We start from the raw sequence: 18,637 nt of genomic DNA on the forward strand, positions 1-18,637 counted from the left end.
ATGAGAAGAGTTCCAGTAAAATAGACAGTGAAGACAATGATATAAAACACTTCCAGGCCTATCCATAGAGCATAAAGATGATGTCTGGGAAATGCTCAATGCTTTCAATCAACGAACATGTGGAGAAGTCACCCCTAGAAGAATGGGCCCTGGGGCCCCTCCAGCCTGGCTCAGTGGTGGAGCGTCGACCTATGAACCAGGAGGTCAGGGTTTGGTTCCCGGTCAGGGCACAGGCCTGGGTTGTGGACTTGATCCCCGGTGAGGGCCGTGCGGGAGGCAGCCGATCCATGATTCTCTCTCATCAGGGTGGAAAGGATGCACGGTGTCTTTGTCCCGTGAGTGGAAAAGACGGCGGGAGTGGCAGCAAAGGGGACATGGACACGCTGCTCAGATAAGAGAGAGAACTGGGGAGTAGAAAGGGGGCCGTCCCTGCTGTGAGAGGGACCCTCCGGCCCGCAGGCTGTTTCACCGGAACCACGGTAAGGACACTGGTGATTTGTTTACAGTGAAATTCTCTATAACACGCAGTAACTCTCACAAGAATCCTCTGTCTCCTTCCTAAGATCAATTCTAAGGACCCACCCCTTTCCAGACACTGATGCTACTCAATGAGCTAGTGGGCCCTTGAGTGTCAGATCCCAGACCCTGGTGCCCACGGTGAACACAGCCCTTTTCCAAATGCTGCTGTACTGAAGGCTCAGTTTTTCTTAGCATTTCTTACCATACAGAAACCCTAGCCGTTAAGAGTTTCTAGACTGGCCATTGCTAGCTTCCCGCATTATCTTCTTATTTATTATTGATTTTTAGAGAAGGGAAGAGAGAGAGAGAGAGAGAGAGAGACAGAAACAACGTTGTTGAAAAACATTGACTGGCTGCTGCCTCCTACAAGCCCCCTACTGGGGATTGGGCCTGGCATGTGCTCTGACTGGGAACCAAACTGGCAGCCTTTTGGTGCATGGGACAAAGCCCAACCAGCTGAGTCACACCAGCCATGGAGCTGCATTATCCTTATTATAATACTCGAGGCCTGATGCACGGAATGCGTGCAAGGGGCTTGGCCCTCGCAGCCCCCCGCTTCATCTGGAAGGACGTCCGGAAGGTTGTTCTGCTGTCCGGTCTAATTAGCATATTACGCTTTTATTATTACAGATCTTCCAAATGCCAAGCTAATCAAATCAACTTAATTTAAAATCTCCTTGGTAGTGAAAACATATAAACGGTTAACAATAGACTCACATTTATTAAATACAAATGACACAGAGAATGAGTCTGCCTTAGCAGTTTGAGGACATGTGATGACCATGCTTGGAGTAGTGCGTCATAAACCATTATTAAACTTTGGGGGTGCGTTCATGAATTTGAGATTCCCAGACAATAAGTATGTGCACATTTGACATCCGCAATTAATTTTTTATTAAGTATAGATTAAAGTCAGCAGGATAATCGGATGTTCCCACAATATTTCAGCTCAAGGAAACAAATGCAAAATATCTGGGGTCCTCCTTCCAATAACGTCAGACAACAGAACACGAAGCTGATTTCTTTAATAAATGGGCGATTTCCCTGCTTGGAAGCCCTCGTTAGAACACGTTGGGGAAATCAAGCGATTGCATTGAAGCACGAGAATCCTATAAAAGCAACAATTATCCAAGTAGATGGTAAAGTTATTGTGTTGTCTGATTAATTAAATATTAGCAAGGAAGAGTCTATGGCTAACCCTCTAAAGATATCAAAAAGGGGAAACCAGGCATTTGGAGTCCCCTCAAATACAGCTTTTGGGAAGGCTACTCTCCGATAAGGTGCAGTTCTCCGACTCCCGAGGAAAATGGAGAAGAGACACTTTCATAGAAACAAATGTCTATGGCTAGTCAGGTTTCATACATGGCTGTGCTCCCGCTTTACCGATAAACGTCAGTAAAATATATTTGACTTTTTACAAAACAGACATCGCCCGGGTATGTTAGCTGTGGGTGGTGCACACAGAAATATTCACTGCATTCTTGTGGATAGTTTTCCTCATCTTTTCAAAATTAAAACAAAAGCACTCATTGAGGCCAGTGATTACTGAGTGTAAGCTGGTAAGGGAGGGCTATAGAGTCAGGAGTGGCTACGAGACGGAGAGAAGACGGGGGATGAAGGGGAACTGGGCCCAGCGGTGGGGACGGAGAAGGTGTGGGCTCCACCAACAGGACATCAGCTCCCAGAGGCAGCACAGTTCTCCGGGAAACCCAGTCAGCCATGATGGCCAAGCAGCCAGAGGGTAAAATGTGAAGACCAGGTAACAAGACCGTCACCGTGACGTTAAAGTTGCCTAAGATGATGGCAGCTGGGAATGGAAAGTCGGATATATTCTCAGGAGCTCATGAAGGCTTGGGGGGAGGTCTTCCCCCTTCCCCCCAAGGCTAGGGCCCTGGGAGAGCAGGGGATGGGAGCAAGGGCCAGGGGCTGCAGGACAGGGGGAGCATGGCTGCCCTTCATGGACCGCGGCCCTGTGACGAGGCATGGTGGGCGGAACACGGACAGGGGCCCCGGGAGCCACTGGACGTACCCACTGACCTCGGGACAGAGGTTGGGATGTGCGTGGGGCGGGTGGAGCGCCACAGGAGAACGGGGGAAAGTGGCCTCTTTGGAGAGAGTCTTGAAGATGCCGCCCGCAGAGACACTTTCCGGAAGGCCAGGAGGGAGACGCAGGAGCCCAGGAACACACTGGGGTGGTCGGGAGGTGTCCAGAGGTTTCAGGGGGAGAGCCAACAGAAGGCAGGTGCTCTCAACAATGAGAGCGCGTCACTGACCGGCTGCCTCCTGCCCGCCCCACCCGGGATTGAGCCCGCAGCCCGGGCATGTGGCCTGACCGGGAATCGAAACCCGGACCCTTCAGTCCACAGGCCGGAGCTCTATCCATTGAACCACGCCGGCTAGGGCCCTGGTGACAACTTATTAGAGGGAATTAACCTCCAGCAACAATGGAGGGCTCTGCGTAACGGAGAGGAGCTAACAGCAGGTGTCACTGTGTCGGCCACTGGGACTATTCTGAATTTTTCTTGTAAGTATGATGTTCCTGTGAATTCCCACGGCCTGAGAGAGCCCAGACCCGAGGTGATGGGAGGTGTCCCCTCCTACGCAGCGTTACTACTGGAATCACTTGTGCCGATCCTGCGCTATTTCATGTTTCATCCTCAAATACGTTTTTAGGGGAAAATTCCTATCGACAACCACTGACTCGGGCGCGACGGCGCATAAGGAAAGGCGGAGCCGAGGACGTGTCCGTCCTGTGTTTTTGACGTCCGTTACCTATTTGTGGGTACACCCACCCAAAAGCTCAGCTTCCGGAATGGGACAGCTTGAGAATTCGACAAAAATGTCCTTGTTAACCCCCCCTCCTCCCCCGATTATTCCCTGAAGGCCGTCACAGACCTGCTCCTCTCTCGGCTCGGCCACGGGACCGACCCTTCGTAGTGCCCGGAGCTGCAGAGCTCATCGCATGCCAGCCGCGAGGCCACACCCCTGGGGGCTGCTCTCAGAAAGTGCTGAGAAGCGTAACCCCGGCCCCAATCACCCACAAGTCACCCACAGCCGAGGCCAAGCTCTCCCCGCGTTTCCGCGCCCCAGGGCGACGTGACCGCCGGCTGGGAAAACGGCCGCGCGGCTGTCCCCGCGGTTACTGTCACAGAACAAGGCAACGCTTTCTCGTCCAATGAGGCAGAGAGCAAACAGCCCTCTCTGAAAGTGTACCTCTGTCTCAAAAAGATGTCCCCCAGAAACAGATATTAATCTTGCCCCTTTGCCCATTCAGCCAACAGCCAAAGGTCCCCAGAATACAGCGTCTCAGTCATTTTCTACGCTGCGCCCATCAAGCCATTTCAGCGCACGGGACTCCGATGGCGCAGGGATAGCAGGCCGAACGCGTGCACCTCTGCGATGGTCTCATGTGTTTTCTGAGGATGAGCTGCCACAGGCTTCTCGTATGTGCGATTCCAAACGGCCCAGAAAGAGGGCGGAGCACTGACGGCCAGTTAACACAGAAACGCGTCCTCCGCTGCCCCTCCGCACCCAGGGCAACAAATGCTGCCTGCTCCGCGGGGGGCGTAGGTTACAAAAGTGAGACACCGTGACTCAAACCACTGTCAGCAGTGGGGCACCCGCAGGGCGGGGTAACACCACCCAACCTCCTTCTCTACAGCCCAGACTGTGAGCTGCCCAAGGTCATACGTGTTGTTGGCGACAAACTGGGAGACTGTAGTTCTCCTGGCCCCGGGCTCAGCATTTATTCATGAATTCCCTCAAGTCCATGATTTCCTCCCCATTCCCATCCGCCCCTTCCTCCAACCAAACTGCAGCCTTCCTGTTCAGTCACTTGACATTATTTTAGAAAGGCCCTTCTTCAGATTCTAAATACACACACACACACACACACACACACGAAAAAATTCAAAAAGTGAATAGTCAACAAATATGCCAGATGCCGCGGAATAAAACAAACAAGCCGGACGCAGTGGAGGTTGGGGGCCCCTTAGTGACCAGCGAGGAGCGAGCCCAGACCGAAGCCCCACCCACCAGCCAGGAAGTGGCCACTAAAAGCAGGATGAGAACAGCAGCTACTGCTGCCCCAACAGCCACGAAGGCTCAGCAAGGTGCTCACATCTCCGACACGAATCAACGACTCATCCAACTTGGAAATGAGCATGTTGTGCAGAGTTCACCAAGTCCTCAAACGTGTGCTTTCTGAGTACGTAAGTGTCTTTGAGTTTGTGCTTGGCAACAGCAGCAAAGAAGGTTTCTCTGCAAGAGGTGCATGTGGTTATGATTAAACTGCCTTATTGATGGGGATTGAAACGGTGACTTACTTTGCTAACAGGTACTGGGTGAATAGGGTATTAAGAGTGGTAAAGCAATGAGAAAATTTTACAGGGGTGCAAATGACATCGACATATTGCTCAGCAAGAATTTTAAGAGCTTAAGCAGTAAAATTTTTAGAAGTAAACATTAGATATAAATTTGGAAATTATGTAGGTTGATGCTGGCTCACCAGACAATAATTTTGGTAAAATTAATACAAATGATCCTGTAGCCTGCATAACTGTACAGAGAAATGTTAAATGTTTAGCTCAAATTAGGAACTGCTATAACATAATATACATCTTGGTGAATCTGAGTTAATAAGGAAAATACAATTGTACTATGTATATGATTGGGAAAATTTGTATGTTTTATAAGGTTTCTTTCACATGATTTGATTTTATATTATACCTAAAAACGTGTATGCTTCTTAAATTTTAGTAAAACAACAATATATTGGTAGAAATTTTCTTATGTAAGAAGTAAATGTAGCGTCTATTTGTCTGCCTTAATCCTAAGTATACAGCAATATCTATTGTCGTGGTCTGTGATTTATTTTTTCCTTTTTCTTAATATATGTGTGGGTTTTTTTTATTGATTTCAGAGAGGAAGAAAGAGGGAGAGAGAGAAAGAAACATCAATGATGAGAGAATCAGGGACCGGCTGCCTCCTGCACGCCCCACACTGGGGACCGAGCCTGCACCCCGGGCCTGTGCCCTGACCGGGAATGGAATTCTGACTTCCTGTCATAGGTCGAGGCTCAACCACTGAGCCACCCGGCCGGGCTCTTTTTCCTGTCTCTTCTGGTTGCTCTGCTTGTCGTTTAGGTCGGAGCACGAGGAGGTAGAGGCTGTTACAGTAACTGCGCTGAGTTCTGGGGTTCAGTCTCCGTCTGGGACACCTGCCAGCACCTGATCTTGGTCGGCTGCTTCTGGGTTTCTGGGTGCGTCTGTCAAGCGAGGGCAGTAACGCCTCCCGTTGGAAGCTGTGACGGCGCTCGCGGCTCAGGCGTCTGTCGCTCAGCCCGGCAGCCGGCCAGGCCGGGGCGGCGCCCGGGGAATGACTCCCGGTGCGGGCCACGCCGGTGCTCAGGCTGCGTCTGGGCGGCCGCACGGGGCTCCGTGGAGGGCCTCGCTTGCGGGTGGGGGGTTTGCAATAACCGCCAGCGTCTGTGTCGGCAGGAAGGCTGAGTAACTGTGGACAACCGGGCTGCCCGTGGGCACAACACCGGGACCGATGTCCCGCCCTCCACTCGCCTGGTCGCAAACAAGCAGCCTGGGCCGCGTGAGGCGGGGTGGCTGGCGATGCGACTCCTCTCTGGCATCCGAGGGTGCGGTCCAGTCGGGGCCGTGGGACGCTACCAGGGGGTGGCTGTTCTCTTCCTCTCCCCGATTTCCTCGGGGACGGTGGGGAGCAAACCTCGTTGCGATCGGAGCTCACAGAGGCGGAGGAGTCCGCAGCTTGAGCTGTGAGCAGATCAGCCGGGGAGGGTCCAGGGGGGGCCCCTCTGCTCCAGGGAGTCAGCCCTCGCCAACTCTGGACGGACCCGGCCTCCGTCTCTGAGACTCAGCCGACACGGCCAAGGGAACACGGTTCTTAAATCAGAATAACAGTGTGAATACGGGATGCTGGCAGCTGCCTTAGAGAGACCTTCTGTGCCAGCGGTCACCAACCTCCGGACCTCACTGACCACAGGGGTCTGCGGACCACCGACTGGCGACCGCTGCTCCGACGGTTTCCTATGGCACGTGCCTTATGTCCACGAACGGCTGATTTTCACAGCTCATTGAAAACCTTAACAGATGTCCACGCCCATGACATGTAACATGACGTCATGATGTATATGAAGGAGGGGCGGTAGGAGCGGCCGGGCCTGGGGCGTGGCCCTGTGAGCACCACCAGACCACGGTCTGCAGGGAGCACAGACCGCTGTGCAGATGATCCCAGGCCGGAGGGAAACAGGCCTCGAGGAGAATGTCCTCCCCAGACATCCAGTTCCTCTCACCAAGATTCTCCTTTACACCTACACTCCGTTCTGTCTGTACACACGGCCTAGCGTGTGTGACTCAAAACCATGGAGAACGTAGGAAAAGTGAAGCTGATGGCGTTAGAGAGGGAAAAAGAAAGAGACATAATACACAGCGGAACAGGCTTAGGAGTTTTTGCCAGATTCTTGGGAGAGATCTGATAAAACAGGGCCTCAGGAATGACCCCCAGCCCAGCCAGCCAGGCTCAGTGGCTGAGGGTCAACCAATGAACCAGAAGGTCACGGTTCGATTCCCGGTCAAGGGCACAGGCCCGGGTTGCGGGCTCACCCCCCAGTGGGGGGCGTGCAGGAGGCATCCGATCCATGATTCTCTCTCATCATTGATGTTTCTAGCTCTCTCTCCTTCTCCTTTCCTCTCTGAAATCAATAATAAAATATTAAAAAAATAAAAATATAATCTGCAGTTTATCTGACTGGTGCTGGTGGTTCGGGTGGGAATGGTAATCTCTCTGGCTTTCTCCACCCGATTCAGAACCTGGAGATTAAGGTCACACTCTAACCACAGGGCGTCTATCCTGGCGTGAGTTCGCATCAGGGAGGTCTTGAAAGGAGTTAAGCAGAGATGAGGCAAAACTCTGAGTCATAACACATGATACAAAATCCCCTAGTTGAATAGCAGGTACACGAGTGTATGCAAATTATTGAGGGGTAATGACAGTCTGGGCAACGACAACTATATTGCTATGGAGTGAGACATGTCCTTACTGGGTTGATTTCTACACTGTTTGCATTAAAAGGCGACTTGGACACATAGGGTTTTTTTGAGTTTGTAAATGTTCATTTCCCACCCCCGACCGTATAACCCTAGAGCCATAACTAAATTTACAGTTTAAGCTAATGAAGCACAAAACGGTTCCTGATCATCTCTAATCCTGGAGGTTTTAAACGAGACTTGTTAAAAAAAATTAAAATGCAAGAAGCAGCACAAAGGTAACTACATTATTTATCATGGAAAGACCAGTCAACCTGGTCACTTTCCTAACTCCGGCGTGAATGAAATATTACACAGATTTTTCTTTGGGGTGATCGAGTATATAGACCAGAAGCCCCCCAAAGAAGCTGTATTCCCAAAGTTAACTCAGTCCTTATTAACACTCTAGGCATCTTACCAACCGGAAAGGTGAAATATTCACCTGAAAAATGACTGCAGTGCTCAGTTCCTTCTTTGCTTCGTGTGCACAATGGATAATTAATCCAAGAGAAAAGCATCGCAGAGGGTGAAGGAAAAAATAGCCAACAGTGACATTCGAGGGGGCTAGACACATGCTATTGAGGCCAAGCTCAAGGAAGCACCGTCCTTCCTGCCCTCGTTCCAGCCCCTCCCGATGCGCTGGAGCCCATTTTCCAGTCACGAGTTATCTGGGTCTGGGCTCTTCTCTCCCCTCTGGCTGACTACCTCTCGCTTCTCTGCTCGGCAGCACGCCCACCAGAAGGGCGAGGACATCAGGCGAAAGGAAAAAGGGAGCCATCCACGGGCATTTCTAAGTACTCTGAAGCTTGAATTAATTTTTTCTTTTCTTTTTAAAAATGTGTATTTTTATTGATTTCAGAGAGAGGAAAGGAAGGGGGAGGGAGAAATAGAAACATCAATGATGGCAGAGAACCGTTGACCGTCTGCCTCCTGCACACCCCCTACTGGGGATCGCGCCTGACACCTAGACATGTGCCCTGACTGGGAATCAAACCTGGGACCCATCAGTCCACGGGCCGATGCTCTATCCACGGAGCCAAACCGGCCAGGGCTATTTGTGATGTTTTAGGAAAGTTTGTTTGCCTAGTGATTCAGTTCGTCACCTGTGCCTGAGACCAATCTCTCAGATGGTTTACAGGTAATGAGGTCATATTTGTGGGTCACACATACAGCCTTAAATGCTGCTTAAACTGAATCAATTACACAACCATAAATGATGGCTGAGAAAGGAAAGTGGTTATTACAGTGCACAAACACAAACCTTTAGAACAGTACTATTAAGTATTTATTAAAAAAACCCCAACAATCTTAAAGAACAAAGAGAATGATTTCAAGTAAATGTCTTAGAAGACCTCAGGGGTAAATGTGAAATTAGTTTCTTGTGAAAAATAAATCCTGGCACGGCGCCTGCACGGCACAACGTGCAAGAATAGAACGCCGACTGGCTGAACACAGAAGCAGGGGTGGGGTGGGGGGTGGGGAAGGTGGTTGTTATCAACAAGCCAACCGCCCCCCCCCCCAAAAAAAAAACCCCAAACCCAACAAAAAGTAACACAGGATAGGTAGTTTGTAAAAAAGTTAATACTATACATGCAATTGCAGGACATTATGTTAAATAGCCATCTTTATATGACCTTCTGCTTTTGAGACCCATAAAAGAGCGGTGCTTACTTCTAAGATTGTTTCCAAGTGACCAAGTTAAAGGGGCCTTTCAGGGTGAAAGGATTCATCTGAGGACGGAAGGGGCAGAGGCGGAGTAGGAGGCTGTACCCCAGCCTCTCTCTCCTGGGTCCCCTCATCCTTTCAGGCGAGAATGCACCCGAGTTGGGTTCCCCACCAACAGATCCTCACGGGAGGGGCATGTCACCAGACTGAGAGGGAGAGGAGCCCCTGAGCGAGCCCCTTTCCACGCCTGAGTGTGAGCTTCGTTTCCACTGGTGACAGGGTCAGGCCACGGAGCAAACACGCGGTCCACGAGCAGCTCCCGTGGCCGCGCTCCTGAGCCAGTTTATAAAAAAAGGAGGCGAAATGCTACGCGCCCTCGCGGACCCTCACCCCCGAGGCAGCTGGCAAGTCCCAGGCCAGGGGCTGGGGGAAGCGTGCGGCAGGCAGTTTGTGCCGGGACCGGGGCCTGTCGGAAAGGCTGCCGTGGGTCTGCTTCAGGCCTTTCCTTTGCCGAATGACACGGACGACGCCTTTTCCTCTCTCAGGAAGCAGCAGCTGACACATCCCCGCATTCCTGTGGTTTCTTAGCGCCGCACAAGGGCATGTGTCACCTCCGGTGGCTTTCCGTGGCCTGGCTGATGCGTCTCGTGGCTGAGCATCGGCCGATGAACCAGGAGGCCACAACCCGGGCACGTGCCCCGACCTGGAATTGCACCGTGACCTCCTGGCTGAGACGACGCCCAACCAACTGAGCCACCCCAGCCAGGGCTCTCCTGTTTCCTTTAAGAAATGTTATACTTTCAGGTTTTTCATTTCGGTCGGTGACTGTTATTTTGTAGTAATTTTTACACACTGGCTAAGCTGCGCATCAACATTTAATTCCGGGGCACGTGGACACCCAATTTTACTAGTGTTATTAGTTGAAAAGACCACACCTATTTTGTTCACTGTATTTCCTTTGTCAAAAATGAAATTATTCACGCAACCGACTGCCTTTGCGGTTGTTTTCTGGACTCATTCCGCTTCATCAATCCGGTCTCCTGTCCGTCTTTATGCCGACACCAACCGCATCGCTGTGGCTACAAATAAGTCGTGAAATCAGAAACACTGAAGGCTTTCTACCCGGTTCCTTTTGAAGTGAGGCCGGTGAGTCCTTCGCATGTTCATACGAACTTCAGAATCGACTTGTTCAACAAATTCTACCCAACAGCCGTGCCGATGTGTTGGTTGGGAGGCACATCATCTTTAGATCAGTCTGAGGGATACCTGCCCCCCAACAACAGAACCCCCATTTCTGTAGTCTCGACTTCCTGTCAGCAGTAGATTGCGGATCCCAGGGCCCCTGTCTTTCAGTTCTTTGTCAGACGGGTCCGTTTATTGTTTTTGCTGCTCTTGGTACCTTGACAGAATACGATGCATTTATTTCCCTTTCCAGCCGTCTACTGGCTGTGTATTAAAAAAGCACAAACGACCTTCCCAAGCTGATCCTGCGTCTTGCAACCCTGATCCGCTCATTTATTATTTAAAATGATCCGCCGCAGGCCAAGGGCAGGAGGAGGCGAGCGGGGCACTGGCCGGGAGTGCAGCATGGCGGGGAGGACAGGCCAAGCGAGCCGTGGAGACAAGCAGCACTCTAATGCCATCTTTTAAAAAGCCAAACTGGAGAGCAACAAGCCCACAGGCTGGAGGCCTCCTGTAAAGAAAGTGGTTTCTCCTGGTACAAGCAGGTTTCTCCCTAAACCATCTGTGGACAGACGCCTCCCGTCTTCCTAGCAGCTGCATAGCTCTTCTTTCTTTCCCGTCTCTGACTGACCAGGGTAGGAACTCGAACCCGGTGGCGAAGGGAAGTGGCAAAGCCACCTGTTTCTCCCGGGAGGCAGCCGGCCAGCCTCTGACCCCTCACTCGGTGGCGGCTGTGGGCCGATGCTGGTCTTCAGGCTCAGGAGCTGCCTTTGCGTTTGCAGCTCTCTGAGATTGCTTCAACATTAGGAAGAGACCTTCGGATTTCTTTAAATGTCCTTCTTTTTGTTTGGTTCACGGAGATGAGGACATAGTTTATGTTGTTGGTGCTATTAATACGTAGTTTGTAATTTACACAGTTACATTGTATCTATTTATTTTTTATTATCTTCTTATGTTTATGCATCAAAACATTTTTCAGACAAAGGCTTGTAGGCTTCACCGGGTGCCTAGGGCGTCTGGTGAGGACTCTGTTCAGAGGCCACTGGTGGGAACAGCGCCTCCTGGCGTCCTGACGAAGAATGACGTCTCATGAGCAGCGCGGACCTCCCAGGGATGAGCAGAGAGGGGACCACAGAGGGGGGGGCGCTGTCAGCAGCACATCCACATGCCCGCTGTCCCCCTTCGTTAATTTCTCTAACAAAGCCCACCCGCTTCCTGTCTGCACCAGCTGAGGCCGGCTGAGCCCCCACACAGGATGGAGATGTCAGTCTTTGCTCGCTAACTCCGTGCATTCGGACAGAATGCAGCATGTTTTATTGTCTTTGGGGTGGGGGAGGGTAACATCTTCTTTCCAAGCCTAAAGTAGACGATTTCTAAGGCTTCTGCAGGGAGAATAAAGGATGCACTTAACGCTGATTCTTGGAAGCCCTAATTATACAGTACGTCTCCTCCTAAGCTTTGCCAAATTGCAGCTTGGGAACAAAAAAGAATGCTCTTCGTTAGTAATCAATTGTCACCACAAGGATCACTGTGCCAAGTCGAATTCACAGGGAAAGAAAAGGCAACCTTGAGAGCCGAGCAGCAGGCTGGCCGGTGCAGGCTGCGGGGCGGCCGTGGCGGCCGGGACGCGGCCCTCCCAGCGCCGTCAGGGTCTCGATGCCTCTCCTCCCTTCCAGCTGAGCCCTGGGTCCGGGCCTTGTCTCCGCAGCAGAGGTCCCGGCCTGGGGCGTCAGCAGACCTCTGCGCCCCCAGCACCCTCTTCTTCCGAAGGTTAGCCTTGCTCCGCCCTGGCCACAGGGGGCAGCGTTCCCCAGTCCCTGTCATTAAAGGTGCTGCACAGGGTGGAGACTGAGGTGGGAAACCGCAGTGCGGGTGATAATTAAACGTGAAAAAGGGGGGCTCCCCGCTCTCAGGCAGCTCCCGGCCTTTGTGATCAGAGTGATTCGGAGGCGGTGGGGGCCGTCCGCCCTCAGCCCCGGGCTGCGTCCAGTGCACACAGGCCACTCGCCCGGGTCCGGATGGGAATGCCATAGTTAAATGTTAAAATGGTTAAAATGCTCTCTTTTATATGGGGAGCGAGAATGTTACACATTAGCCCTGAGAACACATCGAGAGAATACGGAGCACCATGGAAATGGTCAGAGAGCTGGACGCGAGAAAAGCACGCGCTGTTTTCTCAGGAGAGAAGGCATCGGGGAGAAGAAAGCGGTTTCCAGGGAGATGGGAGGAACATGTGAACGGTCTCTCCTTCCCATGTGACCTTGGAACCACGTGCCAGGGCCTCCTCGTCCTGGCTTCCTCATCTACTTCCTGTCGTTTCCGAACAGGGGCCCCCTGTCCTGACTGCAGACTCCTGCCCGGGGAGGGGCGCTCAAGGCAGGCCCTTACTCAGGGCTCAGGGCGGTTTTCCCGGAGGCACAACCGTTCATCCAAATCAGCGATGGCGAACCCTTTGAGCTCGGAGTGTCAGCATTTTGAAAAACCCTAACTTAACTCTGGTGCCGTGTCACATATAGAAATCTTTTAATTTATGCAACCATAGTAAAACAAAGACATATTTTTGATATTTATTTTATATATTTAAATGCCATTTAACAAAGAAAAATCAACCAAAAAAATGAGTTCGCGTGTCACCTCTGACACGCGTGTCATAGGTTCGCCATCACTGACCTAAATGCTACCGAAACAATCCCTGGGCAAGAATAGTTCATGCTGTTCTTATGTTGCATTCAAAGTGAGCCTGAACTTCTGAGGGCCGGACGTACTATGGAGAGGACACTGTTATGAGACAGGAGCAGGGATGTGACAAGTGAATTGCCAGTTCAAGTTCTGGCTTCAGCGTCGAACTGCTGTGTGACCTTGGGTGTGTTACCTGACATCCGTGTGTCTCGGTTTCCTCATCTGTGAAGTGGGGGAAATAACTGTATCTGTCCGATAAGGTTCCCAACAGGCTAAATGAGTGTTCAAGTGTATAAGCATTTGGACCTTACCTAGCACAGAGTGAATGCTGTATAAATGTTCAGTTATTATTATTATTACTAGTGGCAGAGGCACGGATTCGTGCACATTGAAAGGAAATCTGGTGCAGGTGAACCAGATTCAGGACCGACAGGGCCCCAGCAGCAAGCTAACCTACCTGCCAGACTGTCTGCCCCCTGGTGGTCATTGTGCGTCATAGCTACCAGTCAGATGGTCGAATGGTTGCTTAGGCTTTTATATATATAGATTATTGTCATTATTATTTTATTTCATGTTTAGTACCTAGCATAGTACTTAATACTCTGGGCCAGGGGTGGCGAACCTTTGTTCTGCCGAGGGTCACTTGGATATTTATAGCATCATTCTCTGGCCATACAAAATGATCAACTTAGAAATTAGCCTCTTTGTTTAGTCAAACATTTAATAAACTCACCCCAAATGCCTTGGCAAGGTCAGACATTCCCCACCCCTGCTCTAGACCAAGGTTAACAATATACTGAATACTTTTATGGCCGACTACCTTTTGTCTGTGTCGTTCTGAGAAAAGCTTCCCCAAAGATGTGTGTCCATTAAAACTCAAATAACTCAACATGGTGGTCATTAGACATGACAGTATAATGAAAAAACACAAGTAATTGCAAGATCAAGCCCAGAAAATGAAAAACTCCAAATAAGCGGAAGCTACAGATTTCGGGCGGGTCTGGGTCCCTGCACGTCCGAAAGGCCGACTCAAGGGAGATGAATTATGTTCTATGTTATTACATTTTGTTTCAAGGTAAGCGCTTTCTATAAGGAAACAGGACTCGATGGCTCAGGCAACAGCGGGACATCCAAAGTCCCTTGTAGGTTTTCCTTCTATCAGTTTTTTTGGGGGAACATCCACAGTTTCATTAGATTTTAAAATATATATCATTAGAATACTTGAAGTATTCTTATTTATCTTCCATGAACTGATGAAAAAAAGTCTTTTCTACAACACACATGCGCGCGCACGCACACACACACACACACACACACACTCCCCTAAACTTTAATTTACCACCAGCTCATTCAGATAGAAAGGGAAGGAGGGAGGAAGGGAGGCAGGGAGGGGGAGAGGGAGAGAGAGAGAGAGGAGAGAGGAGAGAGAGAGAAAGAGAGAGAAATGTATGTGCTCATTTGTGTATGTGGAGGGGGAGAGATGGGAGGAGGGATAGAGAGACAATGAATGAATAACGTTAAGAACAACTCCAACCAGTTACTGAAGAGCAAACACTCTCTACAGGGTAAGACACGACAGGCGACACAGAAAAGCCCACAGAGAATGCGTGCGCCCGATTTTACCGTCATATTTGTGCTCGGGGCTTTAGACGTAAAAAGATCATGGACTCATTTAGTGTGAAGGGTGTTAAAATTATCTGGCAGATTATCTGCCACGGAAAACACAGGAATAAACTTTAAAGCAGATCCTGGCTCCTGCCTCAGGTTCACATTTACAGCGACTGATGGTCTGCGATTCCTCGGGGAGGCCACCGCCTTCACGAACACCAGCCACGGAGCGTGAAAAGCAACCCAACAGCGCGGCTCCTTCTTGCCGCTCCGCCCACTCATGCGGACACCCCTTCCCTCCGCACGGCCTCATTTATAACCCGGCCCCACGCGGCTGGGGCTTTATGAGTTCTCGGGCTTCTCTTTCTTTTTTATCTTTCTGTGCATCAGCAAAGCCACCGGCAGACGCTTTAATAAAATATACGATGTGCATTAATATTTATAAGCCCATGAATTGATGTTTAAATAAACATTCACCCACGTAATGCCAATTCTGTAGTTTCAGACGTGAAGTCACACTTACGCGGTCCGGGAAGTCGGCCTTGAGCTCCGCGACACTCTGGCACCAGTAGGCGGCCGTCTTCTCGCTGATGAGCTCGATGTTGAGGAAGGAGCTCTGCCCGGGGCCGTAGGAGGGGCCGGAGGTGGTGCCCCGGATGATTCTGGGCGAGACGTTGGTCACGATGTCCTAGGGAGAGAGTCATGACACTGAGCCTCCGTCCAGCAAAGAAAACCCGGGATCTTCATTCTACGCTCGTTTCCACGGGACAGTATTCTACCAAGTCCCTGCTCACATTTTTAGAGGATAACTTGAAAATATATTTTATCAACACTTAAAAAAAATCTTTACTGTTGAAAGTTTTACCTGTGTCCCCTTTCCCCCACTAAAATATATTTTAAGTAATAGTGGAGACTTAGCTCGTTCCAAATGCAAGAGTAAACTCAGTTATTTGTCAGCTTTATTTAAATGACATCCTGTGAGGATAAGATTAGCAGAGTGAGAAGAAATTAAAAAAAATAAATAAATTCATTTTTACTGGTGTTGGGCCTACACATGTGAATTTATTTGCAATTGAATTAACAGAAACATGACAAGTACCATGTAAGAGGATCATTTCAGCCCATCTAATCCAGGTATTTCCAATGAGATTTTAATTCCAATGAATAAGAGTTAATGCTTATAAAGGGAAAAAATGTTTTCCTAAAAGGCAGTTCTCGGGTACCTGAGCCAACAAGTACATATCGATTGGTACTGCTGGCTCCCCCAGCGTTCACACACATCCTGACATCCGAACGGGGTCACCCAACCCCAGGGCTCCAGTGAGGACCCCCCAACTCCACGAGAACCCACTCTGCCGACACCAAACCTTCCCGAGCTCTGTAAACAGTAAACCGCCCAATTAACCTGCTTGTTAAGGCTAATTAACGACCCACCACCGCGTCTATAGCTTAACAAAACAGGATAACACTCGCACATTAGCAAAAACTGAAAGAAAAAGGAAAAAAGAAGAAAACCGTTTCTTCTGCCAACTTCCAATTAAAATTAGTTTTGAGTAAAGGTCATTTAGTGGAGGATTTTTATCAGAATTAGTCATTTAAGTACCCCTCCTCACCATCTTGTCACTTCTAGGGAGATAACATGAACCCCCATTAGTAGATAGCAATTAAGGTCAATTTACATATTTTAATTAAGAACCACCCCATATAAAACAATTAGCGTAATAGGCATCCTAACTGGATTTCATAACATTTGGACGTTTTTCCAACTAGATAGACAGGAAACCTTAATTAGCATTAATTAGTACTGATCTGCATATGTTTGATAAGGCATACCCTTGCCACAAAAGATTATTTATTCCCGAATCTGCCAAATGCTACAGTTGCTGAGGATAAAAGGACTTTTCTTCCCGCTGCATGATAATTCCCGGTAATTTACATTCACTTTTACATTCGAATTAGTATATTATAACGTAGCTGGGATAAATGTTACAATCAGCCTCCTTAAATATGTACATTTTTACTTATAGGAACCCTGCCAGTTAATGTTTTACTAATTAAGCCTTTTCACGGCTATTGTCATTGTGGGCAACATCCCCAGCTTCACTTTGATTTGCTATTAGGGAGCCTTGTTACAGGATCTTAATGGAGTCACTCTGGGAAGCTGAAGCCCTGTGGGTCAGGATTTTGTCGCTGCACATGCTTAATTCCACGCTCTGTGTCCCTGTACCCCTGCGCCCTTGCCCCCGAGTTTGCATCCCTGCACCCGCCCCCACTGCACGCGAGTTCTGCGCCCCTGCACCTCTGTGCCCCTGCGCCTTTGCACCCCTGGTTCCTGCACCCCTGCACCCAGGCTCCCCTGCACCCCGGTGCATGGAGGCTGCGCAGCCCCCCAGACAGGACCTCCCATGCTGTGCAGCTGTGGTCCTAGGACACCTGTCCACAGTGGTGAGCTTGACCTCACTCTCCCTGGAGCTTCTAGGACAAGGGTGGGCAAACTTTTTGACTCGAGGGCCACAATGGGTTCTTAAACTGGACCGGAGTGCCAGAACAAAAGCATGGATGGAGTGTTTGTGTGAACTAATATAAATTCAAAGTAAACATCATTACATAAAAGGGTACGGTATTTTTTTTTTTTTTTAGTTTTATTCATTTCAAATGGGCCGGATCCAGCCCGCGGGCTGTAGTTTGCCCACGGCTGTTCTAGGACCTTCCTGCTGGCTGGCCTTGAAGGCTGGGTCTCTCTGATCTCTAGGATCCCAACAGAAAGTCTCCGTTCAGATACAAACCAACTTCTAGTCTTCCCTAGCGCAGGTGGGTGGGAATCCCTGGCCGGGTCCCTGGCCCAATAGGGGGCTTTTTGGATGTCCCCCTCTCAGGATCATAACTACAGCTGCCTCTGTGTCTGTGCCCTGGGCCGAGCCCACATCTGCGGTGTGTGTCAGAAAAATTTAACATCACAAAATAGAAAAGACTCAGGATTGAAGAGCGGCACCCAGGCTAAGGATGGTCCCCGCATTCTGAGCCGTGCGCTACCTTGCAGTCACCCCATAACATCGAGGCCACCTTAGCCGGAAGGGTCAATAAGCCAGCACTTTCCCTGGAGGGCAGTCAAGCAAATGCTTCGTTTTAAAAATGCTCTCTCCTTCCCGCCACCCCCACCGTGACACCTTAAAACTGCACGACGGCCCTGACCGGTGTGGCTCAGGGGATGGAGCGTCGGCCTGCGGACTGAAGGGTCCCAGGTTCAATTCAGGTCAAGGGCATGTACCTTGGTTGCGGGCACATCCCCAGTAGGGGGTGTGCAGAAGGCAGCTGAATCGATGTTTCTCTCTTATCGATGTTTCTAACTCTCTCTCTTCCTCTCCCTTCCTCTCTGTAAAAAATCAATAAAGTGTATTTACAAAACAACAACAACAAAAAAAAACGGCACGACGACCACGAGAGCTGCCTCCTCTGTGTGTGTGAGTGAAGTTCACGGCCAATGCTGGGCTTGCTTCACTTTTCTGGAATCCGGGGTTGACTGTAAATATACCAGCATCTCCTTAATCAGGACAGAGCGGGGACAGGAAATCCAAGGCAGAGGGTCCTCTGCTGATTTCTGACAGTGTTTCCCTAGACAGGTCAGTTCCTTGTTCTTTATCTCAAGCAAAATAAAAACAAACAAACAAACAAATATGTGTGTATATACACTGAGTGGCCAGATTATGATGACCACCCCATCAGTCCTTCGTTGGGCCACCTTTTGCCTTCAATACTGCAGCGATTCTTCTTGGCACTGACTCCACGAGATGTTGAAAGGTGATGAGAGGAATCTGACACCTGCCTGATGAATAGCACTGTCCAGCTCTGTGAGATTTGATGGCTCTTTTAACTTCGTCCCACAAATGCTCAATTGGATTGAGATCTGATGATTGTGGGGCCACCTAAGC

The 18,637-nt window shown here is 49.9% G+C and overlaps 1 protein-coding gene across 1 annotated transcript in view; it reads right to left on the minus strand.

Moving 5' to 3' along the window:
- Positions 1-18,637, minus strand: part of DPYD (dihydropyrimidine dehydrogenase) — a 322,055-nt gene that overhangs the window by 90,563 nt on the left and 212,855 nt on the right. Inside the window, 1 exon segment of the mRNA XM_015563508.1 lies at positions 15,232-15,396. Within this exon segment, the coding sequence (XP_015418994.1) occupies positions 15,232-15,396 (165 nt within the window).

This window comes from Myotis davidii, unplaced genomic scaffold, assembly GCF_000327345.1.
Source record: "Myotis davidii unplaced genomic scaffold, ASM32734v1 scaffold217, whole genome shotgun sequence".
NCBI lineage: Eukaryota > Metazoa > Chordata > Mammalia > Chiroptera > Vespertilionidae > Myotis > Myotis davidii.